Here is a 19,998-nt window from a genome sequence, read left to right as displayed (position 1 = left end):
CACGTGTAAAAAAAGTAAATTTTGCGCTAGCACTGTTCGATCGAGCTGTACAGTGTATACACCGCGAGAGATGTTCGATCGCTGAAACAAGCCAAATACGTGAAACTCGCGTAGGTTCCGACTTCTTTTCCGCTACCCACGTATAGAAACGGGTTAGGTCTGAACGCGTGCGAATGCCAGACCGTTCACTTTTACGAGGTTAGAAACATTATCGAACATTACGTTTTAAATAATTACTTGTCGGCTCCTAATATCCATCGGTGATCGTCCTTTTGTTGTCATCGAAACGTTCAACTGTCCACAGAAATCACGCTTGCTAAACGACAGTTCAGTCGTTTAGAATTCGTTTAAACCTTAAACCACCTACCGCGAAATACGAAAACTGAAATAGAAATTGTGGTCGAAGAAACACGTAACTCGTAAGTGTAACGAACCCGGCTCGTTTCTTTACAATCCGCCTACCTAACCAGACGAATCGCTACGGATAACTTTGCCGTATTAACGAATAACCAACTTCTATATTCGTACGATCTAAGCGTAATTGAATTTTTCATCATACAATCATGTCTTGGAAACCAAGTTATTCGATAACGAAGCTTCGACGGTGTCCAACGGCTTCCGCTGACATCTTAACAGACCAATGTCACCTCACGCTTTTTCGATGATCCTGTTCAACACAATTGCAACATTTTTCAACCTCCTTCTTTCACTCGACGGAAACGTTCTTCGTACATATACGCCGTACGTTATTCACAACAAAGGCACCGCGACGCGATAAGCTCGAAGCAACGCGATCGTGTCATCGATACTCCACGCATACTGTGACAAGTTGACGCGTCAAGTTTTAACTGTCAAACGGTACAACTTCCATGGCGTCAACACTACGACGACACTAGTACCACTCCGTTTCGATCGCGAAAATATCGATACCTTTACGCGATCCCTTTCACCGAGTACAGTAACCCGAAACATGTGACCCGCAACAAATATTGATCGTTAATCGTTAGCATTCGAAAAGTAACGGATACATACGATTCTCTAATCGAATGGCAACAAATGCGTAGGTGTGTGTGTGTGTGTTTCTCGGAATGGGTGACAAACGCGTTCTGAATCACCTTAAAAGAACGACGATTAAATCGCGTTGCGTTTCGCGCACGTGTTAACGATTTATTAACATTGACTCGCAAATAACCTACCAACTCAGAATCGAACGATAGCGATTTCGAGTAGCGCGACTCGGAGAACGCCGACTTCAAATACGATACAAAGAATAAATAATACTCACCTCGAGTGTTTCGCTGCTTCGCTACGTTTTCTCGAATGTGGTACGTTTTATGCTTGATAAACCACTTTCCGAGTACACGCAGTCTCAAAGAAGAATAAAATACAGTTTCGAAACCAATAATAACCGTATCAGATTTACCACAAGGATTTCAGAAACAAACTTACGCGCACACACATACATATTCGCGACAACGTAATATTGAAAACTTTGACGAAAACTCAGCGTTCCGTAACACCTGTTGGATTGAAAACCACTAACTAGAATGTACGTCACGACATAAACTATATCGAGCCATGCCAGATTCGCACTAATGTCGCCATCTTGTGGCATAGTCGGTACTAGGATGTCATACTAGGTCATACTAGGATGCTTCGTGTTAACGCTGTACGGTTCGTTTCCTCTAAGTTCCTAGCCGTGTTAATTTGTTTGTTTCTCGATATTCGCTAGCGTTTGACAACGTCTGCATCCAAAAAGGCCATCGCTCGCTAAGCCGCTCTGTAAACAGCTCAACTTGGACATTTTTGTAACCGATACTAAACTACTCGCCATCTAGCACCAACAGTAGCAAGTATTTCTCAGCGATGGCACCACTGCTACAAAGGCCAGTATCGTTGTAATTGAAGATTCGATCAAGTGCCGAAAGACAGAAATGAAACCAGATGCAAAAAAACAAGTCGAAAGGATGCCTAACGCCGTCAAGGAATGATACGCGACACGAAACGAACAGAGTGTTAACGCTTTGTTTTGAACGCGCAACCGGTGTTTACGGTGCGGTGACTCATTCTATCTAGAGTTTACTTTCAACAGAAAAAAAAATGTGGGAACATCGAGCCAATTCGAGCCGTTCGACGATTTCAAAACAAACAAGTTTGAATCTCATCGTTACTCTAAGGTGAACCCGGCACTAGTGACAGACAATGAGTAAAATTTATAGCGGACCGTGATGGACGTTTACCTACATACAGACAATGTACATAGAATTTCAGGGTCGAGTAAGTGTGATATTTGTGAATATATATTCTTGGAAAAATCTTTTTACCCGATACGAATACGATACGATCGATGTATCGTATTTTTGTCGAAGGGGTGCAAATTAATTTTTCTTGGTATACATTGCGATAAACCATATTTATTTGAATAATTATTAATTGAATAGTAAATAGATACAATAGAGGACGCTTTTAGCAGGCCAACTTCCCAGTAACGATGTAACTATTAATATCGTGTTGTATTTTTCTTCTAAAGGAGACGCGAATCAACGTATACAAGTATCGATCGTTTAAAAAAATCGCTCAGTAATCATTGTGAATAATGATATAAGATGATTCATCATCGAATCACCTTGTTTAAAAAAAACAATTAAAAAAGTATCACCGTACCGATAAATATTGCTAAACTTGTGGAACAGTTAAAATTTGTCGTACATCATAATGGCATTGTAATCACTCCTTGACCTAAAATAACAAAATCCTATACATGTATGATATAGTAAGAGATTGCATTGCGATTCTTTGTATCGTGTGAGAAATAATCGTATAGCATCGTTTATCGGACATATTTTTTCCTATTCGTTTCTTTCCTCATTTTCTTCAAGTCCGACTACTGAGCATCTTTTCATTTTCATTACATCTTTAAATGGCATCGATGTCAAAATCATCCGCATCATCCGAATCATTTGCTACAGCAGGTTTCTGCACAGGCGTTGGCTGTTGTGGTTTTAGCGATTGTTTGGCTCTATCGTCGTATTCGATCTACAAAGAAAAAAAAGAAGACACGGTTACATTTCGGTATCGGTATCTGTAAACAATTAACGTTTAACGCTCTTTCCAAACAAGTTTACCTCCAAATCGTCGTCTTCTTCTTCCGACTCCGAATCTTCTTCTTCTGCTTCTTTCAACCAAGTTATGAACGGTGCAGCTTTATCATGAATTTCTTGGGATAAATCTTTCGATACGTATCTTCCAGTGACTTTGCTCGCCCACTCGAATAGGGCTTTTTCTTCCAAAATATCGGCATCGTAAAAGAGCTGCAAGATAATCCAACGAGTTAAGATATAAGAATAATCGCGATTGTCGTTGTAAAATTAGAAGCGCTACTTTCGTCTTACCTTTAGAATGCCAGGGACTTTTGACATCAATACATCTTTATGCAGGGCTATTACTTGTTCGATTCCTCTGATTAAATACTTTTGTGCCTTGATGTCATCGTGCGTGAAACGAAGCAAAAGTACTCGATATTTTTTTGCTTGACCAGCAATGTTTTGATCGAAGAGTAGTTCGGCCAAAACCAACGGCGCCTTCGTCTTAATCTCCAGACGTTCAGCCTCCGCTACCAACTCTTTATGATTGTCCAGTTGCCCAGCGTCGCGACGACATTTGACTAATTTATAAAACATGTCCATTCGTTCATTTTCAGTCTTATCGAGATCATCGTTGATGGTCATTCCTTTTGCTCCGTCCGTTAAATCTTGCAGACGAGCTCTAACTGCCTCTTCCGACACGTCGACGGCCCAATTAACATCGTCTGCCTCTTCGTTTGCCACTTTTTCAGGAGCTTCGACCACGATATCGGTTGTGCTGGTATCATTCTCCGGAGAACCAGATCGATCGCCGTTAGCAGTAGCGGTAGTTGTGGTGGTAGTATCACCGTTGGCGCGTTTCGAACGTTTTCCGCGTTTTCCTTCCGTTAGAGAGCTTCCTTGAACTGCGGGATTTAGGCTGGGTGGATTCTTTAGGATGTAGGTGTTTAACTTGTGATTGCTTTCCAATAGTCCATGATAACCGCAGGCTTTGCATCCCTGCGAGATGGTTCCTTTCTTCGCGCTGACTATCAGTTCTGTTTCGGGATTATCGCAGGCCGGACAAAGAACGTATTTTCTAATGAATCCATCGAGAAGATCTTGTAATTTAGTGGCGTCGTGCGAACCATTGACAATAAATCTTTCGTTTTTGAAATCAAATTGAGTTTGCGCTCCAAGTTCACAGCCGAAGTACTTGGTCGGGTAAGTAGCAGGTCTTCCAATTGCTTTGGCAACGTCGACCATATTCACGATTACGGTCTTGATGCCGTTACCCTTGCCTTCGACTTTAGCTTGGATCCGTGGCATTTTGTAGCGGTAAAACGCATCGCTGACGTTACGGTTAACGTTGACACTCCCCATGGTGACTGATATTTCCACCTCTTGCTCCTCGCTAATTTAACGTCCTTTCGAAATGACACCACCTTTTTACGAGACGTCGTTGCGAACGCGTTGACGAGTTGCGTTAAAACTGACGCCGAAGCCGCACGCTTTTAATAGCTCGTTTCGATATCTTTGCCTGTCTTGTTTTTCTTCAGGTAGGTAACGTCTTCGTCCTTGTTCTTCTGGATCTACTTTTCACGTTTCCCAGCGGCAGTTTGATTGCTGTGCAGCGACGTTGCCAGGCAATGGCTACCCGATGGTAGCTCGTAACGTGTCGAGTCAGGGTGATTTTTGTCGTCTGCGGTAAGATTTGCCGCACTACCCACTGACGTCAGTCACGTTTCTCTGAAAGGCTGTAGCTTCCGATGCCTATTACTGGAAATCAAACGAGTCGGTTAATTTTTCTTTTCTTTTCTTTTCTTTTCTTTTCTTTCCTCTTCTTCTCGCTACACGGATTAAATATTTTCTAGGATCGGAGGCACCCACCTGGAAAATTTTGAGGTCCTGTGCTTAGGCAGGACCAGGTGGTTCAGAAATCGTTGGGTGGTATCTTGATGAAGGTATTGCCTCGGTTTAGTAGGCAGAGGGGGATAGTCTTCAATGATCATACACGCTGCCTGTCCGTTGCTTGTGCCCCTAAGAAAGCCTGGGTACCAGGTTGGAATGGTTAACTCACAGGTTCCACGCAACAAACGACTATACCGTGCGAAGGAGATGATGTTGCCGTTTACGAGTCGCTTGGACAATGTCCTACTACCGCCGCCTTTGCTGTACACCGATCCTTTCCCTCTGGATGATATCCTGAATGTTTCTGTAACGAGAACAACCTCGTTATCACTAGTCGCCAAAACCTACTAGCTCCTAGCTAGAACGTTATTCGAGCTAGAACGTTATTCGAGCTAGAATCATCTAACGCTGGTTCGATACCAATCAAAGAAACACATGGTTAAATCGTACATGGTCCGAGCACAAACCTATCTTCGATGATCCGAATCATTTCAATTCAAAGAACGGAAGACGTTTCGTAAACGTTAGGCTATGTCTTGACGCGAGACGAACAAATTTTTCCTGATTGTTATTTTATTTATCCGCATAGAGAGTAGGTCTGCTAAAAACGTTTCCAGAACGAGAACATCGGGGATGATTTTCACTAATATAAAGGTCGATCATTTGTACGTCGGTTGCCTGGTTCCCATGGGCGCCGATGGTTCGGAAATTTTGTCCAGTATGCGTTTCATTTATTCGCGATTATTAACGATCATCTAGGCGGTGTTTGGGCGAGACCGACCATGCCAGAATCATCGTAGCTAAAGTCACACGCGCACGTGCCCTACCGGAGAAACCTTTCAAACTAGACCTACCGGAAACGAAGCAACAAAGTAGACATTTTTCCGAACGACATTATCTCGAAACAAAACAAACGAATTGTGCAACAAAACACGATATAGATTACCATGACACGCTCCGTTGATTCATCGAGAATCTCATCGATCTGAAGGTGCACCGATTCGGTCCAATCGGTTACCATAAGTACGATTCGATTAGAGTAGAAATTACTTGCAACAAACCAACGGAGAAAAGTAGTTTTTTCCTGTAAAGAAATTCGTTTGCGCATTACCGACGTCCCTCGAGATATCGACGTTCTCACGTGTGTAATGTTGCGATTACGAGCATGCGTAAATAGTAAAATAACAGCCTAGAATTTTAACCGCAGCGGTTTCGTAGCGATAGCCGTTTATCAATGCAACGACGAGCACTAAAGGTGCTCCCCTGCGTATCGATCCACTTCTAATGGAAACAGGATTTCGCATTATAAACCCGGGTAGCTCAAATGTCAAACGATAACTGCTCTAATCGTAAAACTAGGATGCAATTAACAACAGGACAGACGACAAATATTTTAGGACCGCTCCGTACAACGTAACTGTACTATGCGCGCGATCCTCGGCGTGGATCATCAGCGATCCGCATCGTGAAATTATTTATTTAAATGTCCGTCGCACAATTACAGAGCAGCGATAACGTTTGCTTCGTATCCTTTGCTCGGCAAATCTTTTTATGCAGCCGCATAAACAACGAGTCGACGCCAACGAGTAAGAGGTACATATAGATAGATACATAGGTAAGTCAACCCACGAGGAACGCTTCACGTTCACCCGCTGTCTTCGTTCCACACCCCTACCATAATTATTTATTTTCTAGATTTATCGGACGGCGAGTTATCGACACCTAAATCGAAAAAGAACGATCAACGTATTTCCTTTCCGAAAAATAATTCTCGAAACGATGGAAATTCGTGTCGATTGATAAGAGTGGTCCATCGAATTTGCGTGAAACTTGCTAGAAGCAAGACCGTTCCGAAACACGGAACCGTCGATTAAAAAAATGTTCGAAATTCGTGTAATCGTATCGTTCTCGTTCGACAAGTACGTTCAGATTAAAGGTGCGAAACCACTCCCATCACAACGCGATCAAACCAAGTCCAGTTGGTGGTAGCACCAACTGTCCGCGACACATGTTCACCAGCAGAAGGTTGTTACGGTTGGCAGCGGTGGCTAACTCGCTGCTGTGAGCAAACGTCGCAGGATGGAAGCGTATTTCGATTGAAAAAAAAAAGTAGGCAGTCAATGCATACGGTCACGTTGCATCGTGTCATACAATGCGCAAAGGGGCCACGTCGATGCACGTTACACTGCTTGTAACAGACGAAACTGAACCGAGAGAGAAAGAGAAAAAGAGAAGAGAGGGAAGAGAGAGAGAAGAATCAAGGCCCAGATTTCAGCAACACGACGAAACGTCTTGGGAACGACGATCGCTGGTAACAGCCGATGATAAATCGCCGTCACCTCGTGAAACTTTTGATCCCGATACACCGATGGATTAGGAACTATAAGTCGATCGTTGGAAGGACACAGATTGCAAAACCATCTTAGCATCCATGCGAAAAGAAGCCAAAACTTTGAAGTAATCTTCGTTCGTCGAGTGGGAAAAAGTATCGTATCTCCGTTGGAGGTAGCCCGAAGCCCAAGAATCGAGCGACGAGGAGGTGTAGCACCGCCGAGGATCTTTACCTGCTCGGTACAGACGCATAAGTCGTGATTTGCGATCGTGGCTGTTGCTGGTGGTGTGGTAGTACTCTCGGTGTCTTTACGTCTTCCTCGAGACTCTCGCCAGAGAGGGAGAGCTTGATCGAGGAAGAGAATCGCCGGTTCCGCTTGATAATCGGCCGAAAAGTGTTGGTCTTTCGCGGCGCTGTTACGTGGACGCACACGTTACGACGGATTGCGGACGATAGCTGTGAGCTGTGAGCTGTGAACGTGTATGTACTCTCTACCGGCTGCCGTAACTGGAGTCGTCGTCGTCATCGCCGTCGTGCGTGCTCGTGGCTCTCTCGGGTCCCGGGTCGGCCTACTCCACGGCTCCGGTGCTCGCGCACGCGTCCTCTGTACGGGGATACGCCATACGCCGTATATTGATCGGAACGTGGCCCGATCCGGACCTAACGAACGACGCGGAATTTCTAGTATGTCGGTCTTAGATGTACCGGACTCGAGGCAAGGTTAGATTTCACCGATCGCTCGCCACGAGGACACCTTGATATTTCACAGCTTCAACAGCTTCAACAGCTTGCCAACTTGAAATTGATTTCATTCTAGTAGGGATACTCGCGTGATCGGTAATCTTTAGCCACAGAGGCTAAACCGCTAGTTTTCCGCATATCGGACGGTGGATGACACGATCAAACGGTAATGAATTTTATCGTGATAAGGTGCGATTGACACCAAGTTGTCGGTAAGATCGTAGACAAGAATTTATTAGTTATTTTATAAATTCGAGTGTCTAAATCGTAGAAACGAAGATGATGTTAATCTCGCTCTCGTCGTAACGTAAACGTTCGGTGTAGCAAGTCCGACTTTCTAAAATAAAATTCAAATAAAAACCGGTAAGGGAGGACTGTGTTTAATCGAACTCTACCAGTCGAGGTTAAAAGATTTTATGCTATTTATTGCTTCGAATCGTCACAGTGTTATCTCGAGTGCGTCACAATCATTATCTAGTTGCGCAAAGGAGTCGATCGATTGGGAAATAGTAAATCAACGTCGCTGTAATATTATTAGAAATTTATTAGCGTTTCTGCCGAGAACCGTTGAGCGATTTTGTCCGGAAACGACGCGATTCGATAGAAATGATTTCCGGTCTGGGAGCAACACTTGAGAACCGCTGAGAGCTGATTAAGAGGTATTATTTTGCATCGCTATCGTGCGTCGTGTGACTATGCATACTTAAGGGTCAAAGCAGGCCATCTTAAGCCATAGATAAATGGACAAAATAAGACGAGTGTGCGCGAAGGGTGCAAAAGGTCTGATTACACGAGACTGTTCGGAGAATCAGTTTCGAAACCAGCTGCGGTTTCCTTTTGACGATTAAAGACAACCGTAATTCACAAGCGAGTAACGAGCTATTTTAATGTCAATTTTTTAATTCAATTTATAACAAATTGTTTACCGTATAAGCCGTATTATTCTCTTACAATTTAAGAATCAAGAGTTAAGAGTTAACCCGTTCGTAGTCTTACACCAGATCAAATTTCGCTGTACCGGATATAGTTTCGAAATACATATGATATTACGCGTGAATATTCCAAGACATCTACTGCTCGTTGCAATGTCAACAAATACGTTACACGACGAATGCTCGACACAGTAGAATCACATTGAAATTATGTAAATTATTTTAATCTCTTGTTCAATGTTACTATGCCGGTTAATATGAAAGAATCGACTTTCTTGCGCGGAACAGTCGATTCATCGTCGTAATTGCTGATCGATGAATGACGTTGCACGTTACACTCAAAGAGGAAATCCAACAAGAAATAAATATTAATATTTTACGCAACGTCTGTCATAAAGAAATTCGACGTTTCAATTTTAATTCGGAGGTGTAATTAACGCTATAACGTTTTGATATTTCGATTCGATGCTTTTTATAACGCGTGGGTAGCTCTGTTTTACTTGTTTCTCAATATTCTCAGAAACAAGAGAACGTAATTCATCGATACGCTACACGAGTGTTATCACAATCTCGCGATTACTCGAACGACAACCCGCACAGGTTTCATTGCGTTCAAGAATTCAGAGTAATATCGATACGCCGTTACGTTGCGGAAATAGAGAAAACGCGGAAAGCAAAAAAAAAAAAAAGAGATGGATAGAGGAAAAGTTGAACGTGCTAGAAAAAGAAGGCAATCGCAATCGCGAAAAGGACAGAGAAATGATAATTTCCGTAGAAACGAGCCGTTCCACGGATCGCGCACATTCTCGTGTCCAAAATGGCTGGTCGCTAAAATTAGCGTCGAAAGGCAACGAAACGATACCGGATAGGACGTTGCCGTCGCCGTCGTTACCATGCCCTGGTTTCACTCACCTTGACGTCGAAGAAAAGTCATATAAAATGGTATCGCCCTGCTGGACGGCCGCCTTCTAGCGTGAAAATTGAACGGGTGTTCGTGGGTGTTTCGAGACAGATGGATCGCCCTGTCGGGTGTACCCCAGTGTCTCGTTTTACGTCTTTCTATGGTATCGGCTGTGGAAGTCGATCGTGAATACGGCCAGTCGCTTCGCCGTGACACCGTGTCGATGCCTTCTGGTTTCTCGGTGCTTTTCCTGCACGATGACAACTATTTCTCTCGTCGAATTGTTAACCGCTCGAGGTTTCTGCGGCTTTACGTGCTGTGCTGTGCGTAACTTTTTTGCTCGCGACGTGCACTCGATACGATCCGGCTTCTGAGACGACTACTGCCTGAACACAACTGCAAACGCTCCACGAAACCGTCAGGGCCGTCAACGTAACTTGCGAGTTGCGACTCGGACCGTGACTCCCTGTCGATAACACCGACGCTCTACCTTCACCGAGTGGACGGTTTTTTCCTCGAGTCATGTGATCTTCCGTATCGCCAACAATGATGTAATAGCAATTTTATCATTTTCCTTCGGTTATTTCTTTGATGAAATGACAAAATGATTACAAATTACAAATTACATCTACGTCATCTACGTATTCAAAATCCAAATCCAATAGCGATAGGTTGAGAAAATTACAGCAGTACGGCGACTGTCTCGTCTAATCGTAAATAGTCTATGCTCGAACGACCAGATAGCCTGATATATCATTTAAAATAATAATATGAAGTGAAGAAAGGCTAAAGTTGTGAATTTTTTCAACGGTTGCTCGATATCTCACACAGCTGAATTAATACAAGAATGCAATTACCGAAGAATTATCATTGTTATCGTTGTTGACGCCAGTAATAGCATCTACATAGTACGATTACTCGGTCATTTTATTTCGCCATGATTTTGGTATTTGTTTTCGTCCAATTACGATCAAAATTAAATACAGAACTTTTTACCAATGATTCATCAAAAACTTTTCTTGCTTTATCAATTTTAAAATAGATATAAAATTTGCTTTCACGCGGATGCAATATCAGTCTTTGAGTGTACTTGTATTCGAATCGAGCTAACTGTATAATCGGTAACATAACCTCAGTGCTAAGGTAGAAAGCGACTACGCACGTGGTGCGTATTATGGCTCTCTTCGTTTTATAATAAATCAAATCACTTTATTTATTATATTACGATAAACATTTATTAATCGAAGAAATTAAACTTTGAACATTGTTAATATCAATTTCCGATTTACATTTGTGGTATATTAAAATCCTGCACAAAAATGGCTTCGCCATTTACTTGTATCACATGTCGTGTGGCATTTCGTGATTTAGAAGTGCAAAGGCAACATTACAAGTCGGATTGGCACAGATACAATTTAAAAAGAAAAGTAGCTGAATTACCTCCTGTTACGGTTGAAGAGTTTCAGAAGAGGGTAATCGCGCAAAGGAACAAAGATGACAAGGAAAGAGAAGAAGAAGTAACGAATTGCAAAATATGCAGAAAAAATTTTAATACGAAAAATCAGTATGAAAATCATTTATTGTCGAAAAAACACAAGGAGAAGTATGCCAAACATGACGGAAATTCGGAAACTACGAGTAAAGAATTAAATAGTAATGCTGGTTCTTCCCCTAATTCTGAAACAAAGAATGTCAACGAGGAAAGTTCTAGCAGCAGTAGTAAACAATCGACGGACGACATGGATGTAGATTCCGAGGTCGAGTCTGTTGATTCCGACGAATGGGTCGAATATACCGAAAACCCAGTAAGAAACAACAATTGCTTGTTTTGCAATCATCATAGTAGATCTTTGGTGCGCAATTTGAAACACATGACTGTTGCGCATTCGTTCTTTATACCGGATCCGGAATATTGCATAGATATCAAAGGTATACTTATTTACCTCGGAGAAAAAATTTTTGCAGGATACATGTGCATTTGGTGCAACGGTTCTGGTAAGTATACTGAAATTTCTGCTTCCTAGATTTTATAATATACGCCATTTTGATTACACGTATTCGATATATTAACAGGCAGAAGTTTTCAAAGCGCGGAAGCTGCCAGAACACACATGATCGACAAAGGACATTGTAAAATGTTGCACGAAGGAGACGCGCTCGCAGAATACGCAGAATTTTACGATTATTCGTCGAGTTACCCAGATGCAGAAACCGGCGATCCAGATGCGGAAGTTGAAATACCCGAATTAGATGATAACGACTATCAACTAGTATTACCATCGGGAAACGTTATCGGGCATCGATCGCTGATGAGATATTATAGACAAAACTTAAATCCGAATAGAGCGGTTGCGATACCAAAAAGTGAAAAATTGCGTAAAGTGCTCTCACAGTATAGAGCGCTTGGATGGACAGAAACGCAACACGAAGCTGCTGTAAAGAAGGCCAGGGATATCAAATATATGCAAAGAATACAAGCTAAATACTCTACGCAATTACAATTTAAAGCAAATAAACTACAAAAATATTTCAGACCCCAAGTAAACTTTTAGGTCTCGCTATTGTACGTATAAATATTGTTGCAAGACTGCATTCCTTTTTAAATTATATAATTCTTATGAAGAATAAATTGTTAGGCATGCTTACTGCATTGCATATTTATACAGTTATCGCAGAAATAAAGTTGTACTTATTTAGTTGGAACTGCACCTAGTATACATTGATTAATTATGATTGGTAATTAAGAAATTTAATGTTTGTCGATAGGACGTATCGTAAGCCACAAGTCATTATAAACTGTAATATTTATTTGACGGATATTCTTACAAAATAACTTGTAATATATTTTCGTAACACGTGATATCAACAAAAATATTTCTTGTAACTTTTAGTTTATACTCGTGTGGACCCATTATCCAGTAATTCCTGAAACCATGAGCTATACAAATCACTCTTTTCGATACATCGTTACATACGGATTTTGCAATAATCCGTGTTCTGTGTTTTTGTGATGGCTGTAAAAAAATCCGTACATAGTCGGAAACATCAAGGATTGTGTACCTACTTATACGTATACAATATACTTTCATATTACCATCAGGACACTGTAGAATGTACAGAAAAGTTAACAAACGTCAAACTACAACATTTGACACATAATTTTCGTCTCCCAATAGATTGCTATGTATGCTGGTATGCTGTTTCGTAATATACAAAGACGTAAATATTATTTCGTATAACATTCATTCTTTACTATGTATACCAAAGCAGCTAACCTCATAAGTTCGTTCTGAATTGACAGAATGCAAACAACAAAATTTTAAATGATCTTCATTCTAGCATTTGTCAACTGGAATTTTTTATTTTTTTCTTATGTTTAATAGTAACACATTGTTCGAAACACAGACAAGGGGCAGTAACCGATGTTTCGAATTTTGAATATGTTCTACGAGAAACACGCGACCCGCCCTTTTTTGTTGAATATAATTACTCTGTAAATACGTCTTTGAGACAAACATACATTAGAGAGCTGTTATTGTCGCACAACGATACACATAGTTTTACTCTACTGCTCTTTTGCAAGATATTTCTGTTTATCGAAAATTTCTTGAACAATGTTCAGTTTCATTTCGTTCCTTTCTAGTTTAATAGTTTTACCATCAGCTTTAAAGCTTGATGAGGAGGAGCCGGTCTGATCGATTCGTCACAATCCGTATACGGAATCTCCGCCTCTACCTGAAAACCGTGTTTTAAGCATACTTTTTGTGAAAACATTCCAGTTGCGTCCGCTTTGAACACCTGGAAATACATCGATAAATGATGAGTACCGATTTGTAAACTATTCGTTTTTCACAAATGTACATACACTGCGTGCAAAAATACCTCTCGAGAAAGTAACGAGTGCATTGCAATTACATCTTGGGAAACGAAAATTCATCCCATGCATTATAATCGAAGAACATGCTGAAACAAAAATAGAATGTGAAACTTCATCGAACAGTCAACTTTTCATGGCACCGAGTGCTGTAAAAGTGCTATACACGTACGAGCAGATGCATACAAATTTATTTATTTTTTCTCTTTAAATAGATAAAATGTGTATTAATAATCGTTTAATACAGTAAAACGTGTTAAATTCTGCTTTTTTCAGACCATACAAAAAATCAGAAATTATAAAATTAGAATACGCGTACATTAGCGATTGGTAAAGGTCACGGAGCACCGTTTTAGGAGAACTTAATTTATAAATAACGTTTTTTTCACTGAACTTAAATGCATGCATTAAAATGCATTAAACATTAACGTATTACATTTACGATTAAACATTATAAATACATATTCCGATATTCGCAATTACCTTGAAACCAGCATTTCTTGCTGTTTCTATACTATCTGCCATCAAAATGTTCGCTAAACCCCTTCCACGAAAATTCTCGTCCACGCTAAGGATTCGACACTCGAACAATTCATCGACGTTATACTTGGAAAAGAGATCGACTTTTTCGTTAACTTTGTAGAGAAGTCCAAAAATTATTTTGAATTTTTCATCGTTCAGTTCGGCAAGACGACGTTCGGCCTCTTCGCGTTCTCCCTTTTTTAGGATACCATTCAGAGCCATTCCTGCTATCTGATATGATAATGAACTTAATATTCAAGGTCCATATATCATGGAAAAACATTCGTTCGCCGATACAAAATTTGTAGTACCGTACAAAATAAACCCGGTCGAAGAAAAACATATGGACGTTTTTCAAACAACAATTAGTGAGTTTCATTTGTTTAATTTCACTTACCGTCCCATTCGGATCTACCAGCATCCTCGAGTATCCTTGCTTTAATGTGAGCAAGCAGTGTCTCTCCAGCTCGAACTGACTCTCTCCTTTCTCGCAGAGTCCTACCGCGTGATTCAACGGTTCGTCGGAAAAGAAATTCCATTTCAAGTGATAGATTGCATCGTCAAAGCGATTTTCTGGGACTTGTACAACTTTTAAATGTTCGGACGACATCTTTGGGGTGGTCACCGCACGAATTTTCCGCGCACTGAAACGATTTTCCACACGCGCACCACCCTTAGTAGGGAGAGTTTGCTCATATGGGAAAAGGTCCATATATTGATTGACCCAGTTCAACAAATTTACTGGCTACATTGAGTATGCATTTTTTTTAATTATTCTTGGCGAGAAGCGCTCATTACGGATACCAATAGTATCCGTAGCTCTTAACGAATGATTCCAAGTTTGTGATATTAGGTGTCGACCTTTAATTATCAATAGAATATACAATTAAAAATAGGCATTTGTTTATTATGCTTTGAAAACAAAAAATTATATGCTATTAGCAACTAAAAAAGGCCACGCTTTTTATGAAAAATAGGAAGAATACGATTATGGGGAATGGACAGGAATTTAAGACATAAGGAGTAAACGTATATGTACATGTTTATTATTCATAAATTTTTACTAAATACTGGATTTTATAATGTTCTATCTATCGCGAATAGATTCTCATTTACCGATACCCTTATTTCTATAATAACACGAATACACTGAAAGTGTTTATACACAATAGCAGTTTCAACAAAATACCAAGCTAGCGATATGCAGTCAACAAGAGATATCGTTAACACTTTCCAATTATCATAACATAATAGATTCTTTATGCATATATTGCATCATAATGTAATTAAAAAATGTTATCATTATTTGTTGATATATACTGACCACATTTCGTTAATACAATTTTCGATGTAACATAGCTGTACTGTAAGACTAATATTGTCTAAGGATATTTGTGAAAGGATTAAATCATTTTGTTTAATCATACTTCAATATTCACACTTTTAACACATTCACTCAGAATTGAAACATACTTTTTCGTAATACTTTAGCATGTGAAAAGAATCTATTTACAGTTTTTAGAATAAAATATCATCGTCTCCTTCATCCAGCATATTTGGAGTATATACGTCGTTCTCGACACCTACCATTGCAGCTTTAGCAACTTCAAGCTGAAAAATAAAATAATCTCTGGAGCTGCTCCATTAAAAAGTAAAACAATTCAACTTATAAAATGTTACCTTAGCCTTTGCTTGTTTCTTTTTATCTTGTATCTTCTTTAGACGATAGAACTCTTCTCTCTCCAATTCGTCCAGTTCAGAAATGATATAAGCAAGAGTCCTTTCAATTCTTGGAATGATGACATGCTCGATAGCATTTACACGACGATTTGTGATTTTAATAACCTCGTCTAAGGTTACGAAACTTGTCTGTAAAGATGCTAATTCTACCAACAACTTGATTGCTCTTTGATAATTCTTTTTCAACTTGGCTAATTGTTGACCACCTCTTGCCAAACCTGCTAATTCATATGTGTCTGTGCCATCTTGGTATGATTCAAACACTGGAAGGTTAACACCTGCGACGTTATCTTTTTTAGAACGAATTTTAATTTGTGCTTTTGTCACATTCTGAAGAACTACTTGATTAAAATCTCCAGTTGCAAATTTTGCTTCAGCTAATGAGAAAGCTGCTTCTTTCATTACTTCTCCCATAAGTGTTTTTGTCTACATTGAAATGTAACAAATACAAACATTATAGCAGATACCAAGCAGTTACAAATATATGCAAGACAATTTATACCTCAATAATTTTACCCAAGATTAATCTAAAACGCATTTGCAATGCATCCGCTTTCTTTTTCAACAAGCCATGACCTTTTTGTGCTCCCTGTAAACGGGATTTCATTAACATTTGTGCGCTGAAAAAAAAGATACATTAATTAAAATCCAGCATTATTTTATTTATAGCTTTAATTACATTATCTATATTACAGGAAATTATATATGCTATACTGTCCTTTAAAGTCGGTTTAACGAAATCGATAAATAAAATGTGCAAAGAAACTATGATATCATTAATTTTCGTAATTGTATTTAAAAATGTCACTTGAACGTTTAAAACACACTAAGATAGGGTTACACCCATCTAACGAAGTATGTTAGGAATTCAATATAATTCGGTAAGGAATCGTAATGAATGTTGAATAGATGATAAATAAAGTTGATGAACAGATGAAAAGGGTTAAAATAATTTATATGTAAAATACTCACCCCCGAGAGGGGAAAATTGCAAGTTTATCCTTTCCAGACATAGCTATCAGAACTACTATAAAGCAGACAGGAATGGGATTGATCAGCTGACTTGTGATATCGGAAGTTTCGAGTAAACGCAGTTGCACTTGAAAAGGCGCGTGATTTTCAAAATACCAAAATCATGCTTTATTTTTAATGGAACAATGGAAGAACGAAACGTGTCAACACTAACATTACAGATTTCAGTTTTGACAGTTCAAAAATTATATCATTTTCATAATTAAATAAAAATTTATCAAATTAAAGCAAGTAATATATCGTTCCAAATTAATCTAACGAAAAAATGAAATAATGGGGAGTGAATGTATTAAAGTACTTTCCAATGGCAGAAAAATATAATAATTTTTTTACATTTGAAAAAATGAGAGCTTCTTTTGTGCAACGATTAAGAAAAGAAAATCGTTGTTTTTCTGTTAGAGATGACGAATCACAGAATATATTCAGAATAGATGTGTGTGCTGTCAATCCACATAAATCGCGTAGAAGCTGCTTTGGATCAGGAATAATAATAAGTGCTTGCGAGAATATCCTCATGAGAATGAATATTAATCAACGAAAATTATAGGTTTGTGCAAAGTTAATTTATAAATAAAATAAAAGTTATCAAGAAATGTTTATTATAGCCATGTTTAGATTTCCCTTTGGGTGAGCCGTCAATTAAATCGGACCGAACAAAATGGTGCATACACCAGATATTTCTAAAGATTTTATTCTGAATAAGGCAGTACGAGATGCTACTAATATTTTGCTCAAACCATACATGCCTGTGATATTATCAGAATCTACTAGTTCTCATCCAAATATTTACTACAGTAAATATAATACGATGATCCATGCTACACACGAATGGATATCGAATTCGCAAGATTTCTTATTAAAAATGGCGACAATTGCATGGAACTTTCTCGATGTTTATAATATGTTTAAAAACAATATCGCAAACGAAACAATAAGAGAAAACGGTCCAAACAATAACATTTAAATTCCCAATGAACTATTATTAATACATCTAATAATAATAGTAAGAAAATACGTAATAGGATAAATTTTTGTATTTTTATCGAGCAGCTTCTACCGCGAATGTAAACTAAACTGATGTTTATATAATACAAGAAATAAGTATCTAAGGACAATGTAATTAATATAAGTATTTTTTATTAAAACTGTACAAGAATATTTTGAACAATTATTTACAGTAAATCTGTCTGCCCAGGTTTTAGTACTTGTCTTACATTCATATTAATTCTAGCTTCAGAAATATACATTTTTGCTTTGTTCCAGTTATTATAATCCCATTTACAATACCGTTTTCCATTGTTAATCAATTCTTTGTCATTCCAAGGTTCTGCTGTGTCTGTTAAAATTTTTGGTACTCCATGATACCTCAAACGAGACTCTCCTGACATTACTATTATATCTCCACTTCGTAGGAATATAGCTTTAGCTGCGTCATCTTTCGTGAATCCTCCAATTAAAAATATTGCAGTTTGACCAAAACTGATAGAAAATAAAGGTGCTTTGATGTTAACTTCAGAATGATCTGTATGACCTGCGAGAGTTGAATTCATTCTGTAATAATTGATAATTGCTGCTTCTGCTTTAAAATCCATAAAACCTAACACTTTTGCCAAAAATGATGTTAACGATGATAATTCGTCAGGAATTTGTGTTTTATTCATTTCGGAATATAATTTTGTATCCCAGTTATGATGATACCCCAATGTTGCCCAACGTAATTTTGGTAGCAATACCATATCTTTGTCAGAGTTTCTAAAATTAACATAGTAAATGTATATATTTTCAATATGTTTCTTTATATCTCTAATATTTAATCTTACCCAAAACACAGATCCCACCAAGTTTCATCATTGGTTAAAAGATGATGCGCATCTAGATTTAATTTATAAGGTTTCGCCGAATAATCTTTTAAACATTTTATGATCCAGTACCGTTGCCCATCGGTGGTAAATGGATTTTTTACGAAGATAAGTCCTACGTGTGCACATAAAATAGTTAAACTTGAAGACTGTTTTTATAATAACAACATTAGTACCTGGAATATCTAAAAATTCATAGACTTTCCACTCTTTCACTGGCATCAATCCAAATTCATGTTCACAATGTTCATTCAACAAGTCCCTTTTAATCGAAGTACAAATAACCTAAAAAGTAACAGAATCCTATACACATGAAACATACAGAAACGTTATCATTTATGACGTACTGTATCGCAATTAGGATCATTTAAATCGATCACATCCCTCAAATCGGGAGATGAATTTCGACTTTTGTAATATTTAAAGCTCTCTCGAAACATAACGTTGACATGTGCGTCGCCATCTTTGTCAAATCGTGATTCGTCTGCGTATAGATAGACGAATGTCGCCAGTGCCGCCATCACTCGGTTCATGTAATTTGAAAGTAAATTTTAACATAGATTTCTATGCAAGATACGATTAAATGTTTTAGATGGTTGAATAAGAATGTCATTTTGACCCGTTTGCGGTACGTGGATAATCGAAAGTATCAACCGTAACGTTATTAACCATTACAACGTAGCATTTCCCCGAAATCCCTGTGAAAATCGTTTTTACGTAGCGATGCATTCACAACTAACACACAGGTAAGCAATCAAAGATAAATTTACGATACGACATGTGACTAAGAACAAGAACGGAGATGCATTCGACGAGCGAACACATAAACGGTGTATCGTGTCATTACGACCATTTGATTCACTTACGATTAGCATATATCATCGTCGTTGTCGCGAACACTAATAGCGAGATATGTGCGTATCGAAAAAGTTTGAGTTTCAAGCATTTATTTCTCTTCTTGCCCATCCCATACACGCACGGTAATGGACTGTGACTAATTTTAGAGCGTAATTTTCGCATAATAACGTTGCCGGGAAATCTATGATTTCATAGATCCGAAGAGAGGCACGCCGCCCAACTTCAAGGCTTTTC

The 19,998-nt window shown here is 38.9% G+C and overlaps 7 protein-coding genes across 15 annotated transcripts in view; 1 reads left to right on the top strand and 6 right to left on the bottom strand.

The window, feature by feature from the left end:
- Positions 1-1,460, bottom strand: part of LOC128873136 (protein sprint) — an 81,216-nt gene extending 79,756 nt beyond the window's left edge. For 3 of the 5 annotated variants that reach the window (XM_054116464.1, XM_054116463.1, XM_054116474.1), the window contains exon 1: positions 1,286-1,426. Coding sequence is in view for 1 of the 5 variants with exons in the window: in XM_054116467.1 (XP_053972442.1) it covers positions 238-282 (45 nt within the window). In the remaining 4 variants the exon portion in view is untranslated. Of the gene's footprint in view, positions 1-237; positions 668-1,285 lie in introns of all 5 variants that reach the window. The other 2 variants (XM_054116467.1, XM_054116471.1) reach the window with 2 other exon arrangements.
- Positions 1,461-2,394: 934 nt separating this feature from the next.
- LOC128873137 (eukaryotic translation initiation factor 5) lies at positions 2,395-4,461 on the bottom strand. Its single transcript, XM_054116476.1, has 3 exons — positions 3,393-4,461; positions 3,126-3,311; positions 2,395-3,036 (listed from the first exon to the last, which is right to left on the bottom strand). Exons 1-3 carry the CDS (start codon positions 4,443-4,445, stop codon positions 2,917-2,919), a joined length of 1,359 nt encoding a protein of 452 aa, XP_053972451.1. The 5' UTR covers positions 4,446-4,461; the 3' UTR covers positions 2,395-2,916.
- A 244-nt stretch (positions 4,462-4,705) lies between these two features.
- LOC128873143 (uncharacterized) lies at positions 4,706-10,422 on the bottom strand. 2 transcript variants are annotated; one of them, XM_054116485.1, is made up of 3 exons: positions 9,891-10,422; positions 4,953-5,277; positions 4,706-4,841 (listed from the first exon to the last, which is right to left on the bottom strand). In XM_054116485.1, the coding sequence occupies exons 1-3, from the start codon at positions 9,910-9,912 to the stop codon at positions 4,802-4,804; spliced, it is 387 nt and encodes a 128-aa protein (XP_053972460.1). In that variant the 5' UTR covers positions 9,913-10,422; the 3' UTR covers positions 4,706-4,801. The 2 variants fall into 2 exon arrangements, with proteins under 2 accessions (XP_053972460.1, XP_053972461.1); XM_054116486.1 differs by lacking the exon at positions 9,891-10,422 and adding an exon at positions 7,538-9,878.
- A 134-nt stretch (positions 10,423-10,556) lies between these two features.
- LOC128873129 (cytoplasmic 60S subunit biogenesis factor ZNF622) lies at positions 10,557-12,583 on the top strand. The gene is made up of 2 exons (XM_054116452.1): positions 10,557-11,874; positions 11,953-12,583. The coding sequence occupies exons 1-2, from the start codon at positions 11,199-11,201 to the stop codon at positions 12,429-12,431; spliced, it is 1,155 nt and encodes a 384-aa protein (XP_053972427.1). The 5' UTR covers positions 10,557-11,198; the 3' UTR covers positions 12,432-12,583.
- Positions 12,584-12,667: 84 nt separating this feature from the next.
- Positions 12,668-15,032, bottom strand: LOC128873132 (arylalkylamine N-acetyltransferase 1-like). Of its 4 annotated transcripts, none has more exons than XR_008456335.1 (4): positions 14,673-15,017; positions 14,237-14,506; positions 12,974-13,677; positions 12,668-12,893 (listed from the first exon to the last, which is right to left on the bottom strand). XR_008456335.1 is itself a non-coding variant. In XM_054116457.1 (3 exons), exons 1-3 carry the CDS (start codon positions 14,985-14,987, stop codon positions 13,519-13,521), a joined length of 744 nt encoding a protein of 247 aa, XP_053972432.1. In that variant the 5' UTR covers positions 14,988-15,017; the 3' UTR covers positions 12,668-13,518. The 4 variants fall into 4 exon arrangements, 1 of the variants encoding a protein (XP_053972432.1); XR_008456337.1 differs by lacking the exon at positions 12,668-12,893 and adding an exon at positions 13,762-13,842 and having other exon boundaries at positions 13,507-13,677; positions 14,673-15,032; XR_008456336.1 differs by lacking the exon at positions 12,668-12,893 and adding an exon at positions 13,745-13,842 and having other exon boundaries at positions 13,507-13,677; positions 14,673-15,031.
- A 267-nt stretch (positions 15,033-15,299) lies between these two features.
- LOC128873133 (V-type proton ATPase subunit D) lies at positions 15,300-17,067 on the bottom strand. Its single transcript, XM_054116458.1, has 4 exons — positions 16,988-17,067; positions 16,518-16,635; positions 15,956-16,441; positions 15,300-15,886 (listed from the first exon to the last, which is right to left on the bottom strand). The coding sequence occupies exons 1-4, from the start codon at positions 17,026-17,028 to the stop codon at positions 15,794-15,796; spliced, it is 738 nt and encodes a 245-aa protein (XP_053972433.1). The 5' UTR covers positions 17,029-17,067; the 3' UTR covers positions 15,300-15,793.
- Positions 17,068-18,170: 1,103 nt separating this feature from the next.
- On the bottom strand, positions 18,171-19,601 carry LOC128873130 (nucleic acid dioxygenase ALKBH1). Its single transcript, XM_054116453.1, has 4 exons — positions 19,254-19,601; positions 19,083-19,191; positions 18,868-19,021; positions 18,171-18,799 (listed from the first exon to the last, which is right to left on the bottom strand). Exons 1-4 carry the CDS (start codon positions 19,437-19,439, stop codon positions 18,220-18,222), a joined length of 1,029 nt encoding a protein of 342 aa, XP_053972428.1. The 5' UTR covers positions 19,440-19,601; the 3' UTR covers positions 18,171-18,219.
- Positions 19,602-19,998: the final 397 nt, after the last annotated feature.

The sequence above is a fragment of the Hylaeus volcanicus genome, chromosome 3, assembly GCF_026283585.1.
Source record: "Hylaeus volcanicus isolate JK05 chromosome 3, UHH_iyHylVolc1.0_haploid, whole genome shotgun sequence".
NCBI classification, from domain to species: Eukaryota; Metazoa; Arthropoda; class Insecta; order Hymenoptera; family Colletidae; genus Hylaeus; species Hylaeus volcanicus.
This window is presented reverse-complemented; position numbering and strand designations above follow the sequence as displayed.

Coding starts and splice junctions, on each gene's coding strand:
- LOC128873137 (XM_054116476.1), bottom strand. CDS start 4,445: ATGGGGAGTGTCAACGTTAACCGTAACGTCAGCGATGCGTTTTACCGC. Junction 3,312..3,392: donor AAGTCCCTGGCATTCTAAAG/GTAAGACGAAAG, acceptor ATTATCTTGCAG/CTCTTTTACGATGCCGATAT. Junction 3,037..3,125: donor AAGAAGACGACGATTTGGAG/GTAAACTTGTTT, acceptor TTTTCTTTGTAG/ATCGAATACGACGATAGAGC.
- LOC128873143 (XM_054116485.1), bottom strand. CDS start 9,912: ATGACTTTTCTTCGACGTCAAG. Junction 5,278..9,890: donor GACTTTTCTTCGACGTCAAG/GTGAGTGAAACC, acceptor TTCTCGTTACAG/AAACATTCAGGATATCATCC. Junction 4,842..4,952: donor AGGACCTCAAAATTTTCCAG/GTGGGTGCCTCC, acceptor TTTGATTTCCAG/TAATAGGCATCGGAAGCTAC.
- LOC128873129 (XM_054116452.1), top strand. CDS start 11,199: ATGGCTTCGCCATTTACTTGTATCACATGTCGTGTGGCATTTCGTGAT. Junction 11,875..11,952: donor CATTTGGTGCAACGGTTCTG/GTAAGTATACTG, acceptor ATATATTAACAG/GCAGAAGTTTTCAAAGCGCG.
- LOC128873132 (XM_054116457.1), bottom strand. CDS start 14,987: ATGGACCTTTTCCCATATGAGCAAACTCTCCCTACTAAGGGTGGTGCG. Junction 14,507..14,672: donor TGGTAGATCCGAATGGGACG/GTAAGTGAAATT, acceptor TTATCATATCAG/ATAGCAGGAATGGCTCTGAA. Junction 13,678..14,236: donor CAAGAAATGCTGGTTTCAAG/GTAATTGCGAAT, acceptor ATGTATTTCCAG/GTGTTCAAAGCGGACGCAAC.
- LOC128873133 (XM_054116458.1), bottom strand. CDS start 17,028: ATGTCTGGAAAGGATAAACTTGCAATTTTCCCCTCTCGGGG. Junction 16,636..16,987: donor GCAATTTTCCCCTCTCGGGG/GTGAGTATTTTA, acceptor CTTTTTTTTCAG/CGCACAAATGTTAATGAAAT. Junction 15,887..15,955: donor AGAAACAAGCAAAGGCTAAG/GTAACATTTTAT, acceptor TTTATTTTTCAG/CTTGAAGTTGCTAAAGCTGC.
- LOC128873130 (XM_054116453.1), bottom strand. CDS start 19,439: ATGAACCGAGTGATGGCGGCACTGGCGACATTCGTCTATCTATACGCA. Junction 19,022..19,082: donor TGAATTTTTAGATATTCCAG/GTACTAATGTTG, acceptor GTGCACACGTAG/GACTTATCTTCGTAAAAAAT. Junction 18,800..18,867: donor TGGTGGGATCTGTGTTTTGG/GTAAGATTAAAT, acceptor TGTTAATTTTAG/AAACTCTGACAAAGATATGG.